Raw genomic sequence first — 20,197 nt, forward strand, 5'->3', positions numbered from 1 at the left:
TCATTGTGTATGACTACTGCTGTCAGATGGGGAGAGTATGATATGTCTCATTGTGTATGACTACTGGTGTCAGATGGGGAGAGTGTGATATGTCTCATTGTGTATGACTACTGGTGTCAGATGGGGAGAATGTGATATGTCTCATTGTGTATGACTACTGGTGTCAGATAGGGAGAGTATGATATGTCTCACTGTGTATGACTACTGCTGTCAGATGGGAGAGTGTGATATGTCTCATTGTGTATGACTACTGGTGTCAGATGGGGAGAGAGTGATATGTCTCATTGTGTATGACTACTGCTGTCAGATGGGGAGGATGTGATATGTCTCATTGTGTATGACTACTGCTGTCAGATGGGGGGGGAGTGTGATATGTCTCATTGTGTGTGACTACTGCTGTCAGATGGGGAGAGTGTGATATGTCTATTGTGTATGACTACTGGTGTCAGATGGGAGAGTGTGATATGTCTCATTGTGTGTGACTACTGCTGTCAGATGGGGAGAGTGTGATATGTTTCATTGTGTATGACTACTGCTGTCAGATGGGAGAGTGTGATATGTCTCATTGTGTATGACTACTGCTGTCAGATGGGGAGAGTATGATATGTCTCATTGTGTATGACTACTGGTGTCAGATGGGGAGAGTGTGATATGTCTCATTGTGTATGACTACTGGTGTCAGATGGGGAGAATGTGATATGTCTCATTGTGTATGACTACTGGTGTCAGATAGGGAGAGTATGATATGTCTCACTGTGTATGACTACTGCTGTCAGATGGGAGAGTGTGATATGTCTCATTGTGTATGACTACTGGTGTCAGATGGGGAGAGAGTGATATGTCTCATTGTGTATGACTACTGCTGTCAGATGGGGAGGATGTGATATGTCTCATTGTGTATGACTACTGCTGTCAGATGGGGGGGGGGAGTGTGATATGTCTCATTGTGTGTGACTACTGCTGTCAGATGGGGAGAGTGTGATATGTCTATTGTGTATGACTACTGGTGTCAGATGGGGGGAGTGTGATATGTCTCATTGTGTGTGACTACTGCTGTCAGATGGGGAGAGTGTGATATGTTTCATTGTGTATGACTACTGCTGTCAGATGGGAGAGTGTGATATGTCTCATTGTGTATGACTACTGCTGTCAGATGGGGAGAGTATGATATGTCTCATTGTGTATGACTACTGGTGTCAGATGGGGAGAGTGTGATATGTCTCATTGTGTATGACTACTGGTGTCAGATGGGGAGAATGTGATATGTCTCATTGTGTATGACTACTGGTGTCAGATAGGGAGAGTATGATATGTCTCACTGTGTATGACTACTGCTGTCAGATGGGAGAGTGTGATATGTCTCATTGTGTATGACTACTGGTGTCAGATGGGGAGAGAGTGATATGTCTCATTGTGTATGACTACTTGTGTCAGATGGGGAGAATGTGATGTCTCATTGTGTATGACTACTGGTGTCAGATGGGGAGAGTATGATATGTCTCACTGTGTATGACTACTGCTGTCAGATGGGAGAGTGTGATATATCTCATTGTGTATGACTACTGCTGTCAGATGGGGAGAGTGTGATATGTCTTATTGTGTATGACTACTACTGTCAGATGGGAGAGTGTGATATGTCTCGTTGTGTATGACTACTGCTGTCAGATGGGGAGAGTGTGACATGTTTCATTGTGTATGACTACTGATGTCAGATGGGAGAATGTGGTATATCTCATTGTGTATGACTACTGCTGTCAGATGGAAGAGTGTGATATGTCTATTGTGTATGACTACTGCTGTCAGATGGGGAGAGAGTGATATGTCTCATTGTGTATGACTGCTGTTGTCAGATGGGGAGAGTGTGATATGTCTCATTGTGTATGACTACTGCTGTCAGATGGGAGAGTGATATGTCTCATTGTGTATGACTACTGGTGTCAGATGGGGAGGGTGTGATATGTCTCATTGTGTATGATGACTACTGCTGTCAGATTGGGAGAGTATGATATGTCTCATTGTGTATGACTACTGGTGTCAGATGGGAGAGTGTGATATGTCTCATTGTGTGTGACTACTGCTGTCAGATGGGGAGAGTGTGATATGTTTCATTGTGTATGACTACTGCTGTCAGATGGGAGAGTGTGATATGTCTCATTGTGTATGACTACTGCTGTCAGATGGGGAGAGTATGATATGTCTCATTGTGTATGACTACTGGTGTCAGATGGGGAGAGTGTGATATGTCTCATTGTGTATGACTACTGGTGTCAGATGGGGAGAATGTGATATGTCTCATTGTGTATGACTACTGGTGTCAGATAGGGAGAGTATGATATGTCTCACTGTGTATGACTACTGCTGTCAGATGGGAGAGTGTGATATGTCTCATTGTGTATGACTACTGGTGTCAGATGGGGAGAGAGTGATATGTCTCATTGTGTATGACTACTTGTGTCAGATGGGGAGAATGTGATGTCTCATTGTGTATGACTACTGGTGTCAGATGGGGAGAGTATGATATGTCTCACTGTGTATGACTACTGCTGTCAGATGGGAGAGTGTGATATATCTCATTGTGTATGACTACTGCTGTCAGATGGGGAGAGTGTGATATGTCTTATTGTGTATGACTACTACTGTCAGATGGGAGAGTGTGATATGTCTATTGTGTATAACTATTGCTGTCATATGGGAGAGTGTGACGTGTCTCATTGTGTATGACTACTGCTGTCAGATGGGGAGAGTGTGATATGTCTATTGTGTATGACTACTGCTGTCAGATAGGAGAGTATACGTCTCATTGTGTATTACTATTACTGTCATATGGGAGAGCATGATATGTCTATTGTGTAGGACTACTGCTGTCAGATGGGAGAGTGATATGTCTCATTGTGTATGTCTACTGCCGTCAGATGGGGAGAGTGTGATATGTCTTATTGTGTATGACTACTGGTGTCAGATGGGGAGAGTGTGATATGTCTCATTGTGTATGACTACTGCTGTCAGATGGGAAGAGTGTGATATGTCTCATTGTGTATGACTACTGCTGTCAGATGGGGAGAGTGATATGTCTCATTGTGTATGACTACTGCTGTCAGATGGGAGAGTATGATATGTCTATTGTGTATGACTACTGGTGTCAGATGGGAGAGTGATATGTCTATTGTGTATGACTACTGCTGTCAGATGGGGAGAGTGTGATATGTCTCATTGTGTATGACTACTGCTGTCAGATTGTGAGATGCTAAGTATTTTGTGTCATTTGTTGCATGTTATTAGTTATATTAAGCCAGTCATATTGTTTAATCACTGTTTAGCTCATGTGAGCTATTGCCATCACTTGCGTCCATCATTGGTCCATCATCGTTGTGGTTATCAATTTTTCAAAACTCCTCTCCTCTGACACTACTTGACCAATTGGAACCAAACTTGGTATGAATTTTCCTTGGGGTATCCTGCATAGAACTGATGTTGGGATATTTGAGCCATCAAAAAACATGGCTGCTGTTACTAAAAATAGAACATAGGGGTCAGACAGTAGTTTTTTTTTTTTGCATATATCTCCAAAACCATTAGGTTTAGCCAAATTTTGGGTAAAAGTGTTCATCAAGATGATATCTATTTGTGGTCAAATTTTCGTTTTAATCCATTAAGCCATGTTGGAGTTATTGCCCTTTTTTATGTTTTTTTTTTTTTACTTTTCTTCAAAAATCTTCTCCTCTGACACTATTTGACCAATAGGAAACAAACTTGGAATGAATGTTCCTTAGGGTATCTTGCATAGATTTTTGATCCATCGAAAAACATGGCCACCATTACTAAAAATAGAATATAGGGATCACACAGTAGTTATTTGCATAACTCCATAACCGTTAGGTTTTGCCAAATTCTTTCAATTGCAGAAATGTTCATTATTATAAGACCCACAAAAGTCTCCAAGGGATCAAAGTTGTCTGACAACCCCATGTAAGATTAATTGCCATTGAAAGGTGAAAAATGACTCATTTTTTATAGTTTTATAATAATAGATAGAATAGATATAATAGATAGAATGAAATTTTCAGTTGATGAAATGATCCTTGTAAGTCCTACCAAAGTCTGCTTTTGAATCAAAATCATCCAACTACTCCTTGTTAAAGATATTGATCTTGTTTAACTGTCCATATCATATCATTGTCTACAGTTTCACTTTTTTAGCTCACCTTGTTGAATTGCCAAGGGAGCTTTTGCCATCACTTGGCATACGTTCTCATTGTCATTGTCAATTTTTCAAAACTCTTCTCCTCTGACACTACATGACCAACTGAAACCAAACTTGGTATGAATGTTCTTTGGGGTATCTTCCATAGAACTGATGTAGAGACCTGTCAAAAACTTGGCTGTAGTTACTTAAAATAGATCATTGGGGACAGACAGTAGTTTTTTCGCATATATTATGTCTCAAAACCAATAGGTTTAGCAAAATTCTTTCAATTGCTGAAATGATCCTTATTATAAGGCCTACAATAGTGTTGAAGGGATCAAAGTTGTCAGATTACTTCTTGTTATTGCCCATGAAAGGTGAAAATGATGGGGTTTTTTTGTTTTGTTTTGTTTTTTGTTTTTATGTTTTTTTTTTACAGTTTTCAGCCAATATCTTGAAAAATATGATAGATAGAAACTTTCAATAGCTGAAATGATCATTTTGATAAGTCCTACCACAGTCTTTTTGATTCAAAATTGTTCGACATTCCATGTTAAATTTATTGCCCTTGAAAGGCAAAATTTAACGATGTGAGCAATTCAGGCTCATGGGATCCTCTTGTTTTTAAAATAGTAAAATTTGTATGATTTTTTTCATACTATTAGCTATATCTGCCTTTGATAACATATTTCTTACAACAATTGCTGTCAATGCTGCTCAAATATAGTTCATTTCTAGTGTCTATTCATTTGCCAATCCAGAGAATCACCTTGGGGGGGGGGAGCAAAAAAAATCCCTGATCAACACATTTTAATGCACACATTTACACACAAAAATCTGTTATTTTCATTTTTGCAAATTGATAAGGAGGGTCTTGCTTTTTCCTTTGATCTAATAAATACTATGGTTTTCAAGATAGTTATTTTGTATAATGTTAAGCTTTTATTTTTCAGTATGAAGCTGGTAGAATGCAGTTAGAAGGTGCCATGTGTGATGATTATTTTAAGATTCGAGATCTTTTGTATAACCAGTATGCTATCATATGATACTTATGCGACAGAAACTTTGGTCTATTTACATTTCTGAGAGATCAACAGGACAGTGAGGATTGATTTGGTCCTACATACAATAAAGATTATTTCAATACATCTCTGCTTTACCTTCTATCTGGATTGTATAAACCTGCGAAAACTTGACTGGAATAAAATTTATGACACTGTCATGGTCTGTAAATACTTGCTGTCCATTTCACACAAAAAAATAGTAGAAGTGTAAAAATATGGTAAGTAATGAAGTCACAATGTGTCATTTACACTTTATATTTGTGAAATCTATAACTGGTTTTCATATGATAATAATCGTCATGACAATCTTCAGATTGCAATAAAATATTCAGACGTTGTTTTAACATTTATTGAAACTGGCCTTAACTTTGCAGTCAGAATTGGCATAAATCCTTCAAACACCAGTCACTGTAACACTAAACAGAAGTTAGGAAGTTTAACACTATCTGTTTAGTAACTGATTCAAAAGGAATATTTTTAAAACAACACAGGTGCAAATGGTATGTGATATTAGTTAATATAAAAGAGGAACCCCAACAAGCAGTAAAAAAAAGAAATATGTAAATGCAAAAATCTCAGCCTGGAACATAAACACCAAAGTGAAAAAGGAAAATTCCTTTGACAAGACAACACAGGAAACACAAAATATACTGCTAACAAAGAACAATAATAACACAAATTTGTAAAGATGCAGCATGAAACCCACTGGGGGCAATTTGAACTTTGGTGCTCTATGAGCAGTTCTGCTGCTTCTTGCAAGAAACCAGCCCTAATGTTCGTTGAAGGCCCAGTGAAGAGTAAAAACATCTTTGCCCATTAATACGTCATGACCAATGATTATATTAAAAAAGTACAATTTATATTGGTAAGACAAGTCATAGTGATGATCATAGAATATACAACTGGTTGACATATGGCCAGCATATTCTTGTCTCAGTAGTTCTGGCATCAATCAGGACAAAACACAATGAAGTTACAAATTACACTATCTTAAATCTACTGGACAAGCAGCATGAGTATGACACAAAATTGTGTGTGGTCAAATTATGGTATCATGCTGTAATTGTGGTTATCATTGCAGTCATAGAAACTTTGAATTCATGTCCAGACAATAAATGTAGGGATCTTTATTAAATTACACTACAAGATGCCATACCACCAAAGGAAGCCTGGGATTGGTTATGGTGGTTGTGACTTGAACCTTTTAAGAATAAGAATTAAGGAAAAAGGGGGCCAGTCAATTTCTTGATTAATTTAAATGGATCTCTCTGAAATTGTACCACAAGGTGTCATACCACATAAAAAAAGCTTGGATTGATGATGGGGGTTGTGACTTGAACCGTGTATGAATCAGAGGCATAAAAATGGGTCTTAAACAAGCATTTTCATGATGTCTGGACAACAACTTGAATTAATTAACTGTGAAAGGATCTCTTAAAGGAAGTAATTATATAAAGTGAAGGCCATGAGTAGTGAAATGCAAAAATTCTGTATAAACAGAGTTTTAAACGAAAGAAATAAAAATGCTAAAATTAAAATAGCATTTTGTTTACTTTTATTATATACTAGCCCAATAAATCGAACTGTGGTCTCTACTAGGCGACTAAGGGAGTCAAACTGGTTTTTATTCCATTTTTTTTTCAAAGTTAGTAACGTTTACTATCATCGTAGTAAAGAGTATTATCTGGGCTTTCTATTGTTACCATTTGTATTTACAGAAAGTATTTGTTTTACTTGGATCGAATGAAGCAAAATTTTTCAAACCTGAGTCTGTGGTCTATACTTATAACAAGGAGTTAAATATATTTAACTCTTTGCTTATATGTAGGTCCTGTTTTCCATGAAAACGATGCACTTATATTTTGGCAAACAGGCGGGTTTACGTTTCAAATGACAATTCAATTTTCCTCACACATGCATTTAGCACCATTAAATGATACAGAAGTTGTTCACAGTTTTTGTTTTGATAGATTCAACTAAGCGGCTCGTCTGACATACTCTGTTCTGTCTGAGCTACATAGACATGAGAATTGTATTTACTTCGTTGCAAGACTAAAAAAATAAAGTTAATTGCATTTTTTTTCAACAATCAATTGATATAAATACATGTATGATTATGTACAGTCACACAGATGCATGGCTGATCTTTTAAAAGTTAGCTTTAAAGTTGAATGTTTCATTAACCGTCTCCCATGTTTGATGTTTACATCGGAATCCAAGCATCCGCTTGAAATTAAGTAGTGTTATTTATGGATTTTATCTGAATGTTACTGACAAACCATGTAAGTATCATATGTTCGATTTTCTTGGAAGATTTCAGGTTGAACGGTTTGACCATGTTGCCATTGCCACTCTTCTATCTTCGTTTACTGGGCAATCCATCAACGGTCTTCGTGGTCCCTTTTGGTCGTCCTTTTTTTCATACTGTGAGTGGAAAAGTGTTGAAAAAATCAGGACCATCGCCCGCAACACTTTCCGAATCATATTTCTGTGACAAGCATTCCATTCTTTTGTATTCATTTTTGTATTAATATAACGTAACCAGGGGCTGTTCCAGCAATTTAGATTAGGGGGCACATAGTTAAAATTTTGCCGAGCGGAGCGAGGCGAACATTTTTTTTTTAGGTTAATTTTTTTAAATATTCTTCTAGAGTGAGTGCAATGTAGATATCTTTTGTTGTAAAATTAGCCCGCCTGAATCCGCCCCTGGTAACTATTTCATGTTTCATGTCAATTATATATTATAAGCTACTTGAAAGCTTGATGACAGGTTATCCAGACAAGTGTTAACAACTGTTGGCAGTGCAATCCAAATAATTCAAGAACTGAATGTTTCATTTTTTATGTTTCACTGGCGTATGAAAGCTACCCCAGAATTGACGTTTCACGAGCAACTTGGCGGGTGATTCTAGAAGTCTGAGTATGAGTTACTCATTTACTTTTATTGCTTTGTGTGTATTATTTTGGTTATTTTATGTTGTGTGTGTCTTTTCCCTGTCTAGTCTTTGTCCCTCGATCACATTCTTTTGATTTCTAGAATTTCGGTTCCCTTGATTTCTCTTACATACCAGAAGAATAAGATTTAAAATTCCTTTTGTGACTCAACAATATTTAATATTTGAGTAAAGTAATCAATCAGTTGGGAGCTCTTTCCCTCAATCGCAGTGAAACTTTTCGAGCATCTCCTAAGTTTTAAAAAGTTGAATATAAAGTTTTTTCATAAAGGTCTAGAGTTTCCCCAAATTCATCATAGGATTTCATATTCATTGCATATTTCGAAGTATGAAATAAACCTAGCTTCTATAAATGAGTGTAGTTTCGGTGGTTAAAATTCGAGTTTCCCTTCAGAAAGTGATAATGTTTGTAATCAGTAAGCAACTTTATGATATTGAATTTATTTGAAAAAATTAAAAATCGGATTAACCCCAATTGAATATTGTATACGAAGTCCATCAAAATCCAATCGAATAGCCAATCCATTAAGGAAAAGCTATCAAAAAGAATCCGGTCAAATAACAAAATTAATAAATAGTTTATTAAAGTGTCACATATTTGATCAACAAAATAAAAATACACACAATTAAAAGTACATCATGATCAAATATCCAGCCTCTGGTTAGACTTGTGTTATTTACATTGTCACATATATTTACACTTTTAAAAGCATAAAATATGGCAAGCCGGAGTGGACAAAAATCAATATTTTGAAATATTCGAAAATGAATTTCTAATATTACAAAATATTTTTTTAATATTAGAAAAAGATTTTTTAATATTAGGAATTCAATTTGTAATATTAAAAATTCATTTTCTAATATTACAAATTCCTGATTTAGTAATATTATAAAATATCACACATTTTGTAATATTACAAATTGAATTTGTAATATTAGAAAATCAGTCACATTTTTTTTAATATTACAAAATAATATTCTAATATTAAAAAATCGTCACTGAATACCACAAATCCATTTTCTAATATTAGAAAATCAATTTCTAATATTAAAAATTGTTTTAAATATCTGAAATTCAATTCAATTTTTAATATTAAAAAATGATTTTTTTTTAATATTAAAAAGTGTTTTGTGATATAAGAAATCCAATTTGTAATATTAAAAAATCATTTTTTAATATTAGAAAATGCTCATTTTTGTCCACTTTAGTTTGCCATAATTAAATCTACTACAAAAATAAAAACCTTTACGATAAAGTTAAGCTAATAGTAATAGGGTATTTAAGCTGAGATATGGAAATGTTTGAATTATTAAAACTGTTATATTTAACTAGATGCAAAATAAAATAAAATACATACTGATCATTATTAGAAATGAAATAGTCCAAAATATCCATTTAGGTTACAGACCACCAATTCAACCAACGAGCATTTGGAACGTAGGCAAAAATAGTCCTACGCAGAAATTACCCCTGTTCCTCATAGTGCTGTGAAAAAAGTTCTCATCTCATTTAAAAAAATTAAACAGTTTCTGAAAGGAAAAACATTTCTGTACATTTTATAGGTGCATTTTGCTTCTTGTGATGTGAAGCCTAATCTCCATAATGATTTCTAAATATCCCCCTATCTTGTGAAAACACTGGGATTTCCCATGCTATTTATAGACACTTCACTTCCGGTGACCAGTACTGCACTGCAAGTCTGCTAACACCACATGCCATTCTGAGGATTGTGAGCTGACATATGTAGAATCATGCTGATATATAGTCCTCTGCAGGTTAAAGTTAAGGTAAAGTCCAGAGAAGCCATTGAATATTGTGAAATTAGCATAGAAGCCTATGGGAAGTGGAATTAGTGGTTTTTAGCCTTTAAAAATAAACTCATTAAGTCATCAAAATAAAGAATTAAAACAAGATTGTCACGAATATAAAACGATAGAGGCTTGGTTTGTATTACAATTGTTTTCAACACCATATTTGTATACACACATCTAAGTACATTAATATAACATTAACATAACTTTCACGTGGTACTACGACAATACTGAGCTAAATGTCGTCAAATCATACGTTTATCTTGGATATCTTCTGCATTACAATGGCAAATTTCTACAAAGTCAAAAACGCTTATCTGAACAAGGTGGTAGAGCACTAGCTTCGCTATTGAATATTCTGACATCTACTTACATTTCACCAATGTGTTATGTTTGAATGTCTTGTATCCTCCATTTTGAATTATTCAGCGGAAGTGTGAGGCTTCCATCGTGCATGCGATATAGAATTCATTCATATATGTTGTTTGATTGGTGACCTATTTACCTATGTATATTGTAAGAAAGCAATAAAAATTGAAATACTGGGTAAATAATGTTGTTAACAGGCATTGTGTATGATATTTATAAGATTTTTTTTACCGATTGTAATAATGGTAAAGTAAACTGTGCTACACATGTTCGTAATTTACTTGTTGAACTCGGTTTCAATATTTTTTGGTATGATCACGATGCTGCAGTTATAAACTTTGATATTTTAAATGAACGTCTTCTTGATCAATTTTATCAAAATTGGCATACGTATGGCAAGCCAAAGTGGACAAAAATCAATATATTGTAATATTAGAAAATGAATTTTTAATATTACAAAAGCATTTTTTCAATATTAGGAAAGGTTTTTTAATATTAGAAATTCATTTTGTAATATTAAAAAATCATTTTCTAATATTAAAAATTCCTGATTTAGTAATATTATAAAACATCACACATATTTAGAAAATGAATTAGTAATATTAGAAAATGAATATGTAATATTAGAAAATCTTTTGCAATACTGCACAGTTTTATATATATACAACGTCTCAGAATGTGACGACTCTATTCGCTACACTGATCCATTGGATCAAATTGATACAGGGAAGATAACGTAAACTTACAGAAGGGTCTGAAAATTTCCCAACGATGTTAGAACTGTGAAATTTGCGAAGCAAATTTTTGGGGGTTCCCATAATTGATAAAATCCAGCACGGGCACAACACTACAATGAACAGTTCTACCATTCCCACCCATCAATATTCGTTTTCATGGATACTGTTAATACTAGAAATGCTGTGAGCAAGCTCACAAAGAATATACCCCCGCTTCCAATAGACTTAAATGAACAACGCCAGTTGGATTATCTCCCTTTGGCGTCATCCAACATAAGAGTAGTTATATTCCTTTATGCACATATACATATGATATTCAACCTACCTATTAAATCATAAAAATCACTTGTAAGGTTCAGGAGGAGTTGCGCTTACGAGGTTTTAACATGTAAATCACTAAATTTGGATTATCTACCTTTGGAGTCCTCCGACAGTAATTATATTCTTTCGTACACCTCTACACATGGTACTCAAACTACATGTTTATACAAGTTCATCAAAATCCCTTGTGCGATTTAGGAGGAGTTGCGCATACAAGAAATATGGACAGACGGACGGACGGGCGGCACGACAGGGTGATTCCTATGTATCCAAAACTTTGTTTGCGTGGGGGGTATAAAAATACAAGCAACAACAGTTTGTCAGCTATAAATGGGAAAAGTACAAATAAACTGTCTCCAGCAGAGATCACCAAACAACAGTTAGTTGGTTATAAATGGGGAAAAAATACAAATAAACTGTCTCCAGGAGATATCACCAAACAACAGTTTGTCGGCTATAAATGGGAAAAATACAAATAAACTGTCTCCAGGAGAGATCACCAAACAACAGTTTGTCGGCTATAAATGAGAAAAATACAAATAAACTGTCTCCAGGCGAGATCACCAAACAACAGTTTGTCAGCCAACCATTTATAAAGTTAACACGTCCTTGAAACACCGTCTTTAAATATTTTTATGGTATTAAAACAACACGTTTTCGCACAATTAACATTAAAATGACCAACTCCGCCAGGTTAATGACCTGCTGGTCCAAACCTAGAAAAAGGATGAGGGAAATAATGATCTATATGGATTAGCAAATGTATTGTCTTTTTTTTTTTTTTTTTGGTGCAATTGATACATACATTTTTGAAAATATATTGGCGCAAATGAACGGTTAATGGCGCAAACGTTGCACACCCGTTTCTATGAGGCCTACACAGCCAAATATTTTTCACGTGAAATTCATGTTAATCGAGCTTCACCTGAAATTTACGTGAACTTCGCGTGAAAGTAACGTGATTTTCACGTGAAATTCACTTAACATTAATTGCATGTGAACAATTCACGTGAATTTCATGTGAAAGCTCGATTCACCCAAAGTTCACGTGAACTCTATCACAAAGTTTATTTGCCCAGTTCGGTAGAGAATCATGTGAAATTCGTGTGAAAATCATGTAAAAATAATTTTGTCTGTGTACTGTAAAAAATTAGTACGTGGGCTCAGATAACCCCCGTGTACTCCCCCCCCCACCCCCATCAACCAAAATATGATTTTCAGGTACCCATTTACGAATCTTTTGTCGCCAAAAAATAAACTGAAGCATTTTTTTTGTATTTTTTTAGCTACATTTTATACCTCATTGAGGCAAAAATCCAGTTTTACGTTTTTTTTAATTCTATGCACTCCTTCTTATCCTTATCCAAAAAAAAAGCGAAAAATGGGATTTCCGATTTTTCAGGAAAAATCACATAAAGTTATTGCTCAACTGAAACGTCTAAAATTTGGTATCTTTCGACAGAAAATTCAATTTTCTACATAAATAAGCAACGAAAAACTAATATTCAAGAAAGAAAAATGTTAAGAAAAATACTACCCCTACCTCTAGAAAGCTGGTTTCAGTATCAAACGAATCCTCGTTCACAGCATACCGACACCGCAAAACTCAAAAATTAAGATGATGATGTATCAAACATATCTTATCAATTCAGGCGGTTAGATATACTTTGGGGTTATAATTACTGTTAAATCGTAAAAAAAGTGATTTTTCAGAATTTCAGAATTTTTTCTATATCACCCATTAATTTCAATTTCTTTTTCAGAATAGTTTAAACACGCTTTTTTGAGATACGGTGCATTAAAATAGTATATTAGCTTCCAAATGAGCCATGTAATAAATATTTGAACTTTTCCAAGTCAAGTTAGGTGAAATATAGCCAGCCCTACCCATGAAAGAATAATCAAGAGAACCAAGGTTATAGCGATAATCAAAAGAATCCAAGGACAAAGACCAGACATGGAAAACAAACATACACAACAAAGAACATAAAGTAACTAAAATCATACGTACAAAGTAACAAAAGCAAGTGAGCAACTCGGACTCCACTAAAAACCGGGAGCATGGATCAGGTGCACCGGTAGGGTAAGCGTCCTCAGCTTTTCTAGAAACACCCAACGAGTTGCTCATAAAAAGTCAAGTCCGGGGTAGACAAACGAGGAATAAAATACCTAAACATGAACCTAAATGTTACTATTTTGCATATAATCGGTGTACAATAGACATGTTGGGTACTATTGTTTTAATTATCGATGTGTCAAACATATATCTTCTCATTTCAGACGCGTATTTTTCCGTACCGTACTTCAAACAAGCTTTTGTATAGTCAAACACAGTTATATAGTGTCTTAGCTTTCTAATAAGTAACTTTGGCAAGTCCAATATTTTATTAAAATTGTCACCCCCTACCCATGAAAAAAAGTACCTCAACATGAACCCAAATGTTGATTTTTAGCGTAGAATCGATGTTAAAAGAACAAGTTTTTGCATATTCAAATACATCTATGTAGCATCTTAGTTTTCTATTGAGCCAATGCAATGCATAACTTAAAGTATTCCCGGCCATTTAGGCGAAAGAATGGTACCCCATACCCACTGAAATTTCCGTGAAAACCCACAATTCGTATGTGGTAGATTAGTATTTTTATATATGGTGTTGTTTACATATATGCCAATCATTCATCGTAATTGCTTATTGAAACCTTATAAGTATAAAAATAATGATAACAAAGTCAAATCGTGTTAAAACTGACATTTTAAACAAAAAATATACAATTTACGTGCTAAAACGCGTAATGATCTGTTTTCTTCAATTTTCTTTTTGTAATATTTTGTTGTCTTTGGGATAATTAAATCATATTTGACGTCGTGTATGCTATAAAAGGTAATTTTCTTTCACATTGGGGCAGATTTTAGTATGTAGTTGACACCATTCTTTCGCCCAAATGGCCTAAAATACGTTTAATTGTGCATTGCCTTAGCGTTTTGGAAAGGTAAGATGCTGTACATAAATGTATTTGAATATACAAATATACAGGTGTGCAGACCTACATAAGTTGACAGATATGTGCATTAGAAATATAAATCCACCTGTTTGCCAAACAGTAAGTGCAGCGTTGTCAGGGTTTAAAAGTAAGGTCGTTTCTAAGTATTCGTCTTCGAATCATTCTGTTTCTATCCAAGAAAAAACAAATTATTTGTGTTAATATAAACAGCATCAAAAGAAAGCTAAGCTATTCTTGTTTACTATTGAAATATAAAAAAAAGTTGCTAACTTAATAAAATGTAATAAAATTTAAAATTTTAACCCACCCCCTTAAAAACGCTTAGTAGATATCAAACAATATATGCCAAAAGTGAAAAAAAATTAATACCAAATATAGCTCAAACTCCTTTCTTTGGACGCGTGTATTTCCATTTATTTTTAATGTGACATATTAAAAAAGATATCCATGAAATGAATTTGTCTTCTTTTACAGAAACTTACTTGAGTTACTGTTTAAATGAACAAAACTAAAAACTGAATGAGCTGTATAACCAGGGTAGATTACATTATATGTATTTGTTAGTCATCATAATCAGTTTCCCTTTTTTCAGAGATCAACAATAAATTTAAAACAAAACAATTAAATACCAACAGTTTACGAATTCATTGTAATTTTTTTATAAAAGTATCAAGAAATGATTGCAAAATTTTATATTTTAGCTACATGGAGTATTATTTAAAAAAAAAATATGTGTGGCCCAACCCTAAGCCTTCTGCATCCCATTAAACTAATATTCACATCTTTTCCCCCAGGCATATGCCATATTAGAATATACAGTCACCCTTTTTATTACTAACTGAAAAATGTATTATTGCATTTGAAAAAATTATCAGTCTACCGAAAAGATTTGCTAGTAAAGAATATTATTCAGACGTCTGATATGCAAAACTTTAGCCTAGAAGAATCAAATTAAGCTTCACATATGAAAACAAATATGACAATATTCATATTAAATCTTTGATTTTTACAATTATTGAAATTGTGTTCATCTTAAAGAAAGAAATCGGGTAAAGAAATTTCCCTTTCTAGCAAATTCCAAAAAGGCTGAAAGATAAGAATATTGTGATATCTAAATGCATTGTCCTTAAAAGTAATTGATAATATTACAAATGGAAGCTCAGAAGATAAAATGTGAAAGACTTATAGTAAGAATATATTATATATGCCAAACAAAGTTTCCATGCAGTTGTGAATAACCTTAAAGTATTTGAAACAAAAAAGTAAATAAGCTGTTTAACGAGACTATTAAGCAATAAAGTTGAGCAATACTTACTAGTTGATTAACTCGGTATAGCAGTTTATCCGGGCATCATTCAGTACAAACCTAAAAATATGTAGGCATTGAATTGCATTTTACCATTACAAAATTAAAAACAACAGATTAATTATATTCACTAAAATGTATAAGAAATGTTGATTGAGGCATGTATGTGGGATTTGTTTCAGTAGCAAATATGTATTAGACTATTTTGTATTAGTTCAGTTTCAAATGCTTAAGATAAGATATCCTTTCAAATGACAACACGTTTCAGTGGATCTTTAAGTCTAATGGAATTTTTACAGAAACAGAACTTAAATGAAAAAAAATTAAAAAGTGAAAATCTAAAATTTCCCATTTTTCAAGATTACCCTCCATTTCAAATGAAATATTGGCTTTAGTTCACTTTCTAATTGTACTTTCTAAACAAGTTCATCCTTATTATTATTGTTTTGTGCCATTAGAGTATATTTATGGAAATGTGTAATGCCTTAACTGTTATCAAGTGAAAAATGGAAGGCCTCAATCAAGTCTTCAATCCTATAAATGTCAAGCGTTACATTTTTCTTGCACTCCACGGCCATTATCCTCATCGAACATTTATAATCCATATGTACCTTTGAGATTACTTTAATGGTGTTATAATGATAAACATGAAATAATATCAATTAGTTTCATATGTTAGATACACGTACATGTATAATGCCTGAACAATAAGGAGACATTCATCCTACCTCTATTAGAAGTTAAACGCTGCAGTTATATTTAAGCACACAAGACGGATTTTGTTCCATTAAAACCAGGCTTAAAAATTATGCCGGTTTTGCGAAAATTACTAGTCTATACTGTCCTGTGGTAATCTATAATTTTCAAGGAAACTATTTTTGGAGGAGGGAATTATTGTTTTACTTTTTGGCTATAATTTTATATTATGAATCATGCACCTATTAAAAAGCTTAAAAATGAACATTTTAATGGTATTTAACAATTTTTACTTTCTTTTATTCTTTATTGAAAAGCTCAGTTTTTACAAAATTTCGTCATTTTCACGTCACGGCATTCACTGTGTTTTAAATCCTGAGCTACATAAATCCCTCTGGGGAAAGGGTGATATGCTGGCCCATGGTCTATATAGTGCAAAAATTCAACGTAAATACAACGAAATGTCCCCGTACTTTTTCTGTATAGTAGAAAATAACCAAATTTCAAGTTTTAAAATATCTCCAGTAGGCAACTTTCATTTGCACTTTTATTTTCGATTACAGTTTTTATGAGACCTACAAAAGGATTTCCAGTCAAAAATATTTGGGATTAAGAAACGCAAGAATTACTTTTCATAAGCTACTGCCTGATATTAAAACTTAAAATTCTGTGTGCGTGGCTTATATATAGGGAAAATTGCGGGGAAATTTTCCCGCCATTTGTCCATAGTACATTTCAACTGAATTTGACCAAAGGCAAACATTACAAAAACTTTGGTGGTTATTTATGGAGGATATGAGGTATAAATACCTGGATATTGAAATAAAATATGCGAGATTTTTTCTTCATTTTTTTCTTCTAATACTTTGTCTCAATTAGGAAAAGACCTAGAAGGATTGGTCAAAACTCTTGAAAAGGAAAGTAAAATTGTCATAACTTGCTTTGGGGATAATCAAATGAAGGCTAATTCTGACAAATTTCAGGCAATTGCCAAAGGGAAAAATGGGAAAATAAAATTCAATTTAGACGGTAATGAAACTAAATGCGAGGAAGAAGTCAAACTCCTGGGTGTGACAATATACTATCAACTTAAATTTGATAAACATGCATCTGAAATATGTAAAAAAAGGCTTCAAGGCAGCTAAATGTACTGAAACGTATTGAAAAACATTTAACAAAATTTGGGAGGGTAGCTATCTACTATTCTTTCATCAAGCCAAACTTTAATTACTGTCCAGTTATTTTGGCATTTCTGTGGGGAGGAAAATACTTTAGGGAAAAAAATGGAAAAAATTCAAGCACGCGCCTTGAGATTTCTTTTACGAAGACTATAGCAGCTCTTATGAAATTTTACTTCGGAAATCTGGTCTACCAACATTTAAAATAGGGAGATTACAATGGCTACAGCTAAGAGAATTAAAAAACTTTCCAAACAGCCCTTTCATACTTACATGATATAATTAAATTCAAGAATACTTATCCTATTAGAAAGGCAAATACAGTAGAAATACCACAGGTAAAAACAACAAAATTTGGGCTACACTCATTCAGATATAGAGGAGCCACATTACGGAATGAGCTGCCTGATAAAATTCGGAAAGAAACCAGCATTGTACAATTCACGAATTTAATTAGTAACTGGAATGGCAGCTTATGCAAATGTGGCTCTTGCATATCTTGCTAATTTGTCTCAATCATCTTTATTCATATAGTTAGCTTTATCTCTAGTATGTTCTTATGGAATTTATTGAAGCCAAAATGTTCTACGGGAACTTCGTCCGATATTACGCTTGATTCTCTATATAATTTTTTTCAAAGATCCGAATAGCAATGATGAAGAAGATGTTACTGTTTTACCAGAAAATGTAAACAATTCTTTGAATAATATTATCAATGATGAAATTACTGGGGATGAAATTTTGAAATGTATAACGAAGTTAAAAAATTGTAAGGCCTGAGGCGACGGCCTTATCATTAACGAATATATAAAAAATACTACTCATATAACTCAATAAAGGAGTTAAATTTGACCCCAAAAATTATAGGCCCATCACTATTCTTAGTTGCATGTGTAAACTTTTCACATCGGTATTGAATAATAGGTTGACATCTTAGAAGATTTTTCTCTCTTAAATGAGAATCAGTTTGACTTCCGACTTCCGGTTATTCTACTATTGACAGCATTTTTTCATTACATTTGCTTTTTGAACTATTAAAACAAAAAAAGAAGAAACTTTTCTGCGCATTTATAGATTTTGCTAAAGCTTTCGACACAGTTTGGCGCCCAGGTTTATGGTCAAAATTATTAGAATCATCGATTGATGGCAAGATGTATAATGTTATTAAAAATATGTATAGTAATATAAAGTCGAGAATATTTAATGGTGCAGAATACTCTGATTTTTTCCCATGTAATATTGGAGTCAGACAAGGGGAAAATCTTTCCCTTATATTGTTCTCTCTTTATGTGAACGATTTAGAAAATTTTATGTCTGAGAATAACATCTGTGGTTTACAAAGTCTCTCAGGTGATATAGAAACAGAACTTGATAAATATGTTAAGCTTTTTCTTATATTATATGCAGATGATACTGTTCTATTGTCCGAAACTGCAATTGATCTTCAAAACCAATTGAATTCTTTACATGAATATTGTACTCGATGGAAACTAAAGGTTAATGTGGATAAAAGTCAAATTGTTATATTTTCAAAGGGAAGACCCCTTGATAACATTAGTTTGAAATACAATGGAAAGGAATTAGATATTGTAAATGAATTCATGTACCTTGGAGTTGTCTTTTCTAGGACAGGAGGATTTGAGAAAGCGAAAAAAATATAACGCAGATAAGGCAACGCGCACGATGTATGATCTCATACGGAATGGAAGGATACACAACCTGTCAATAGAATGTCAAATAGATTTATTTGATAAGATTATACAGCCAATACTACTATATGGTTGTGAAGTTTGGGGCGCGGGCAATAACTCTGTCATCGAAAGGGTGCATATTAAATTCCGTAAATTAATTATGAACGTTAAAATATCGACTCCGGATTTCATGATATACGGGGAACTCGGACGCTATCATCTTGATATATGTATTAAACTGCAAATTATCAACTATTGGGCAAAGCTCATTAGTGGTAGCGATGGTAAGATACCTTGTATTCTTTATCGCTTGGCGCACAAGAATTTTGCTAATACTCCGTGGCTTAAATATGTTAAGTCGATACTAAATGATAGCGGAAAATCGCACGTGTGGATCGAACAATCATTCGTTAGCACGACATGGTTATATTCCTCTATAAAACAAACACTTGTAGACAATTTTAAACAGAACTGGCTATCCAAGGTACATGAATTTCCAAAAGCTCTTAATTATAAGATTTACAAAGAATACTTAAAGTTTGAAAATTATTTCAACATTCTTAATGACAAAAATGCTATAACTCTTTGCAGATTTCGTACTATGAACCATAAACTACCTATTGAATGTGGTAGATGGCTTAATATTCCAAGAGAAAATCGAACTTGTACATTATGTCAAAATCAAGGTATCGGGGATGAATTTCATTATCATCTGGTTTGTTCAGCTCTTAATAATGAACGAAAGATGCATATTAAACAAAAAAAAATATCTACGCCCCAATATTCTTAAACTCAACGAATTAATGAATAGCAGCCATCCACCAGAGCTAGTTAAGCTATGCAAATTTATTAATATTATTAATAAAAGGTTAGAATCTCCTGG

The 20,197-nt window shown here is 33.8% G+C and overlaps 1 protein-coding gene and 1 long non-coding RNA gene across 2 annotated transcripts in view; one reads left to right on the forward strand and one right to left on the reverse strand.

The window, feature by feature from the left end:
- Positions 1-5,585, forward strand: part of LOC148623458 (cleavage and polyadenylation specificity factor subunit 2-like) — a 123,959-nt gene extending 118,374 nt beyond the window's left edge. Inside the window, exon 20 of the mRNA XM_088565259.1 lies at positions 5,137-5,585. Coding sequence (XP_088421385.1) covers positions 5,137-5,229 — 93 coding nt within the window. The 3' untranslated portion in view covers positions 5,230-5,585. The remainder of the gene's footprint in view (positions 1-5,136) is intronic.
- A 3,810-nt stretch (positions 5,586-9,395) lies between these two features.
- On the reverse strand, positions 9,396-15,814 carry LOC148623460 (uncharacterized). Its single transcript, XR_015919431.1, has 4 exons — positions 15,759-15,814; positions 14,529-14,612; positions 10,387-10,518; positions 9,396-9,971 (listed from the first exon to the last, which is right to left on the reverse strand). It is a non-coding gene; the product is annotated as an uncharacterized LOC148623460 (long non-coding RNA).
- Between the last annotated feature and the right edge of the window lie 4,383 nt (positions 15,815-20,197).

This window comes from Perna viridis, chromosome 2 (genome assembly GCF_037379345.1).
Source record: "Perna viridis isolate PV_CMFRI_1.1 ecotype Kerala chromosome 2, ASM3737934v1, whole genome shotgun sequence".
In the NCBI taxonomy this organism is placed as follows: Eukaryota; Metazoa; Mollusca; class Bivalvia; order Mytilida; family Mytilidae; genus Perna; species Perna viridis.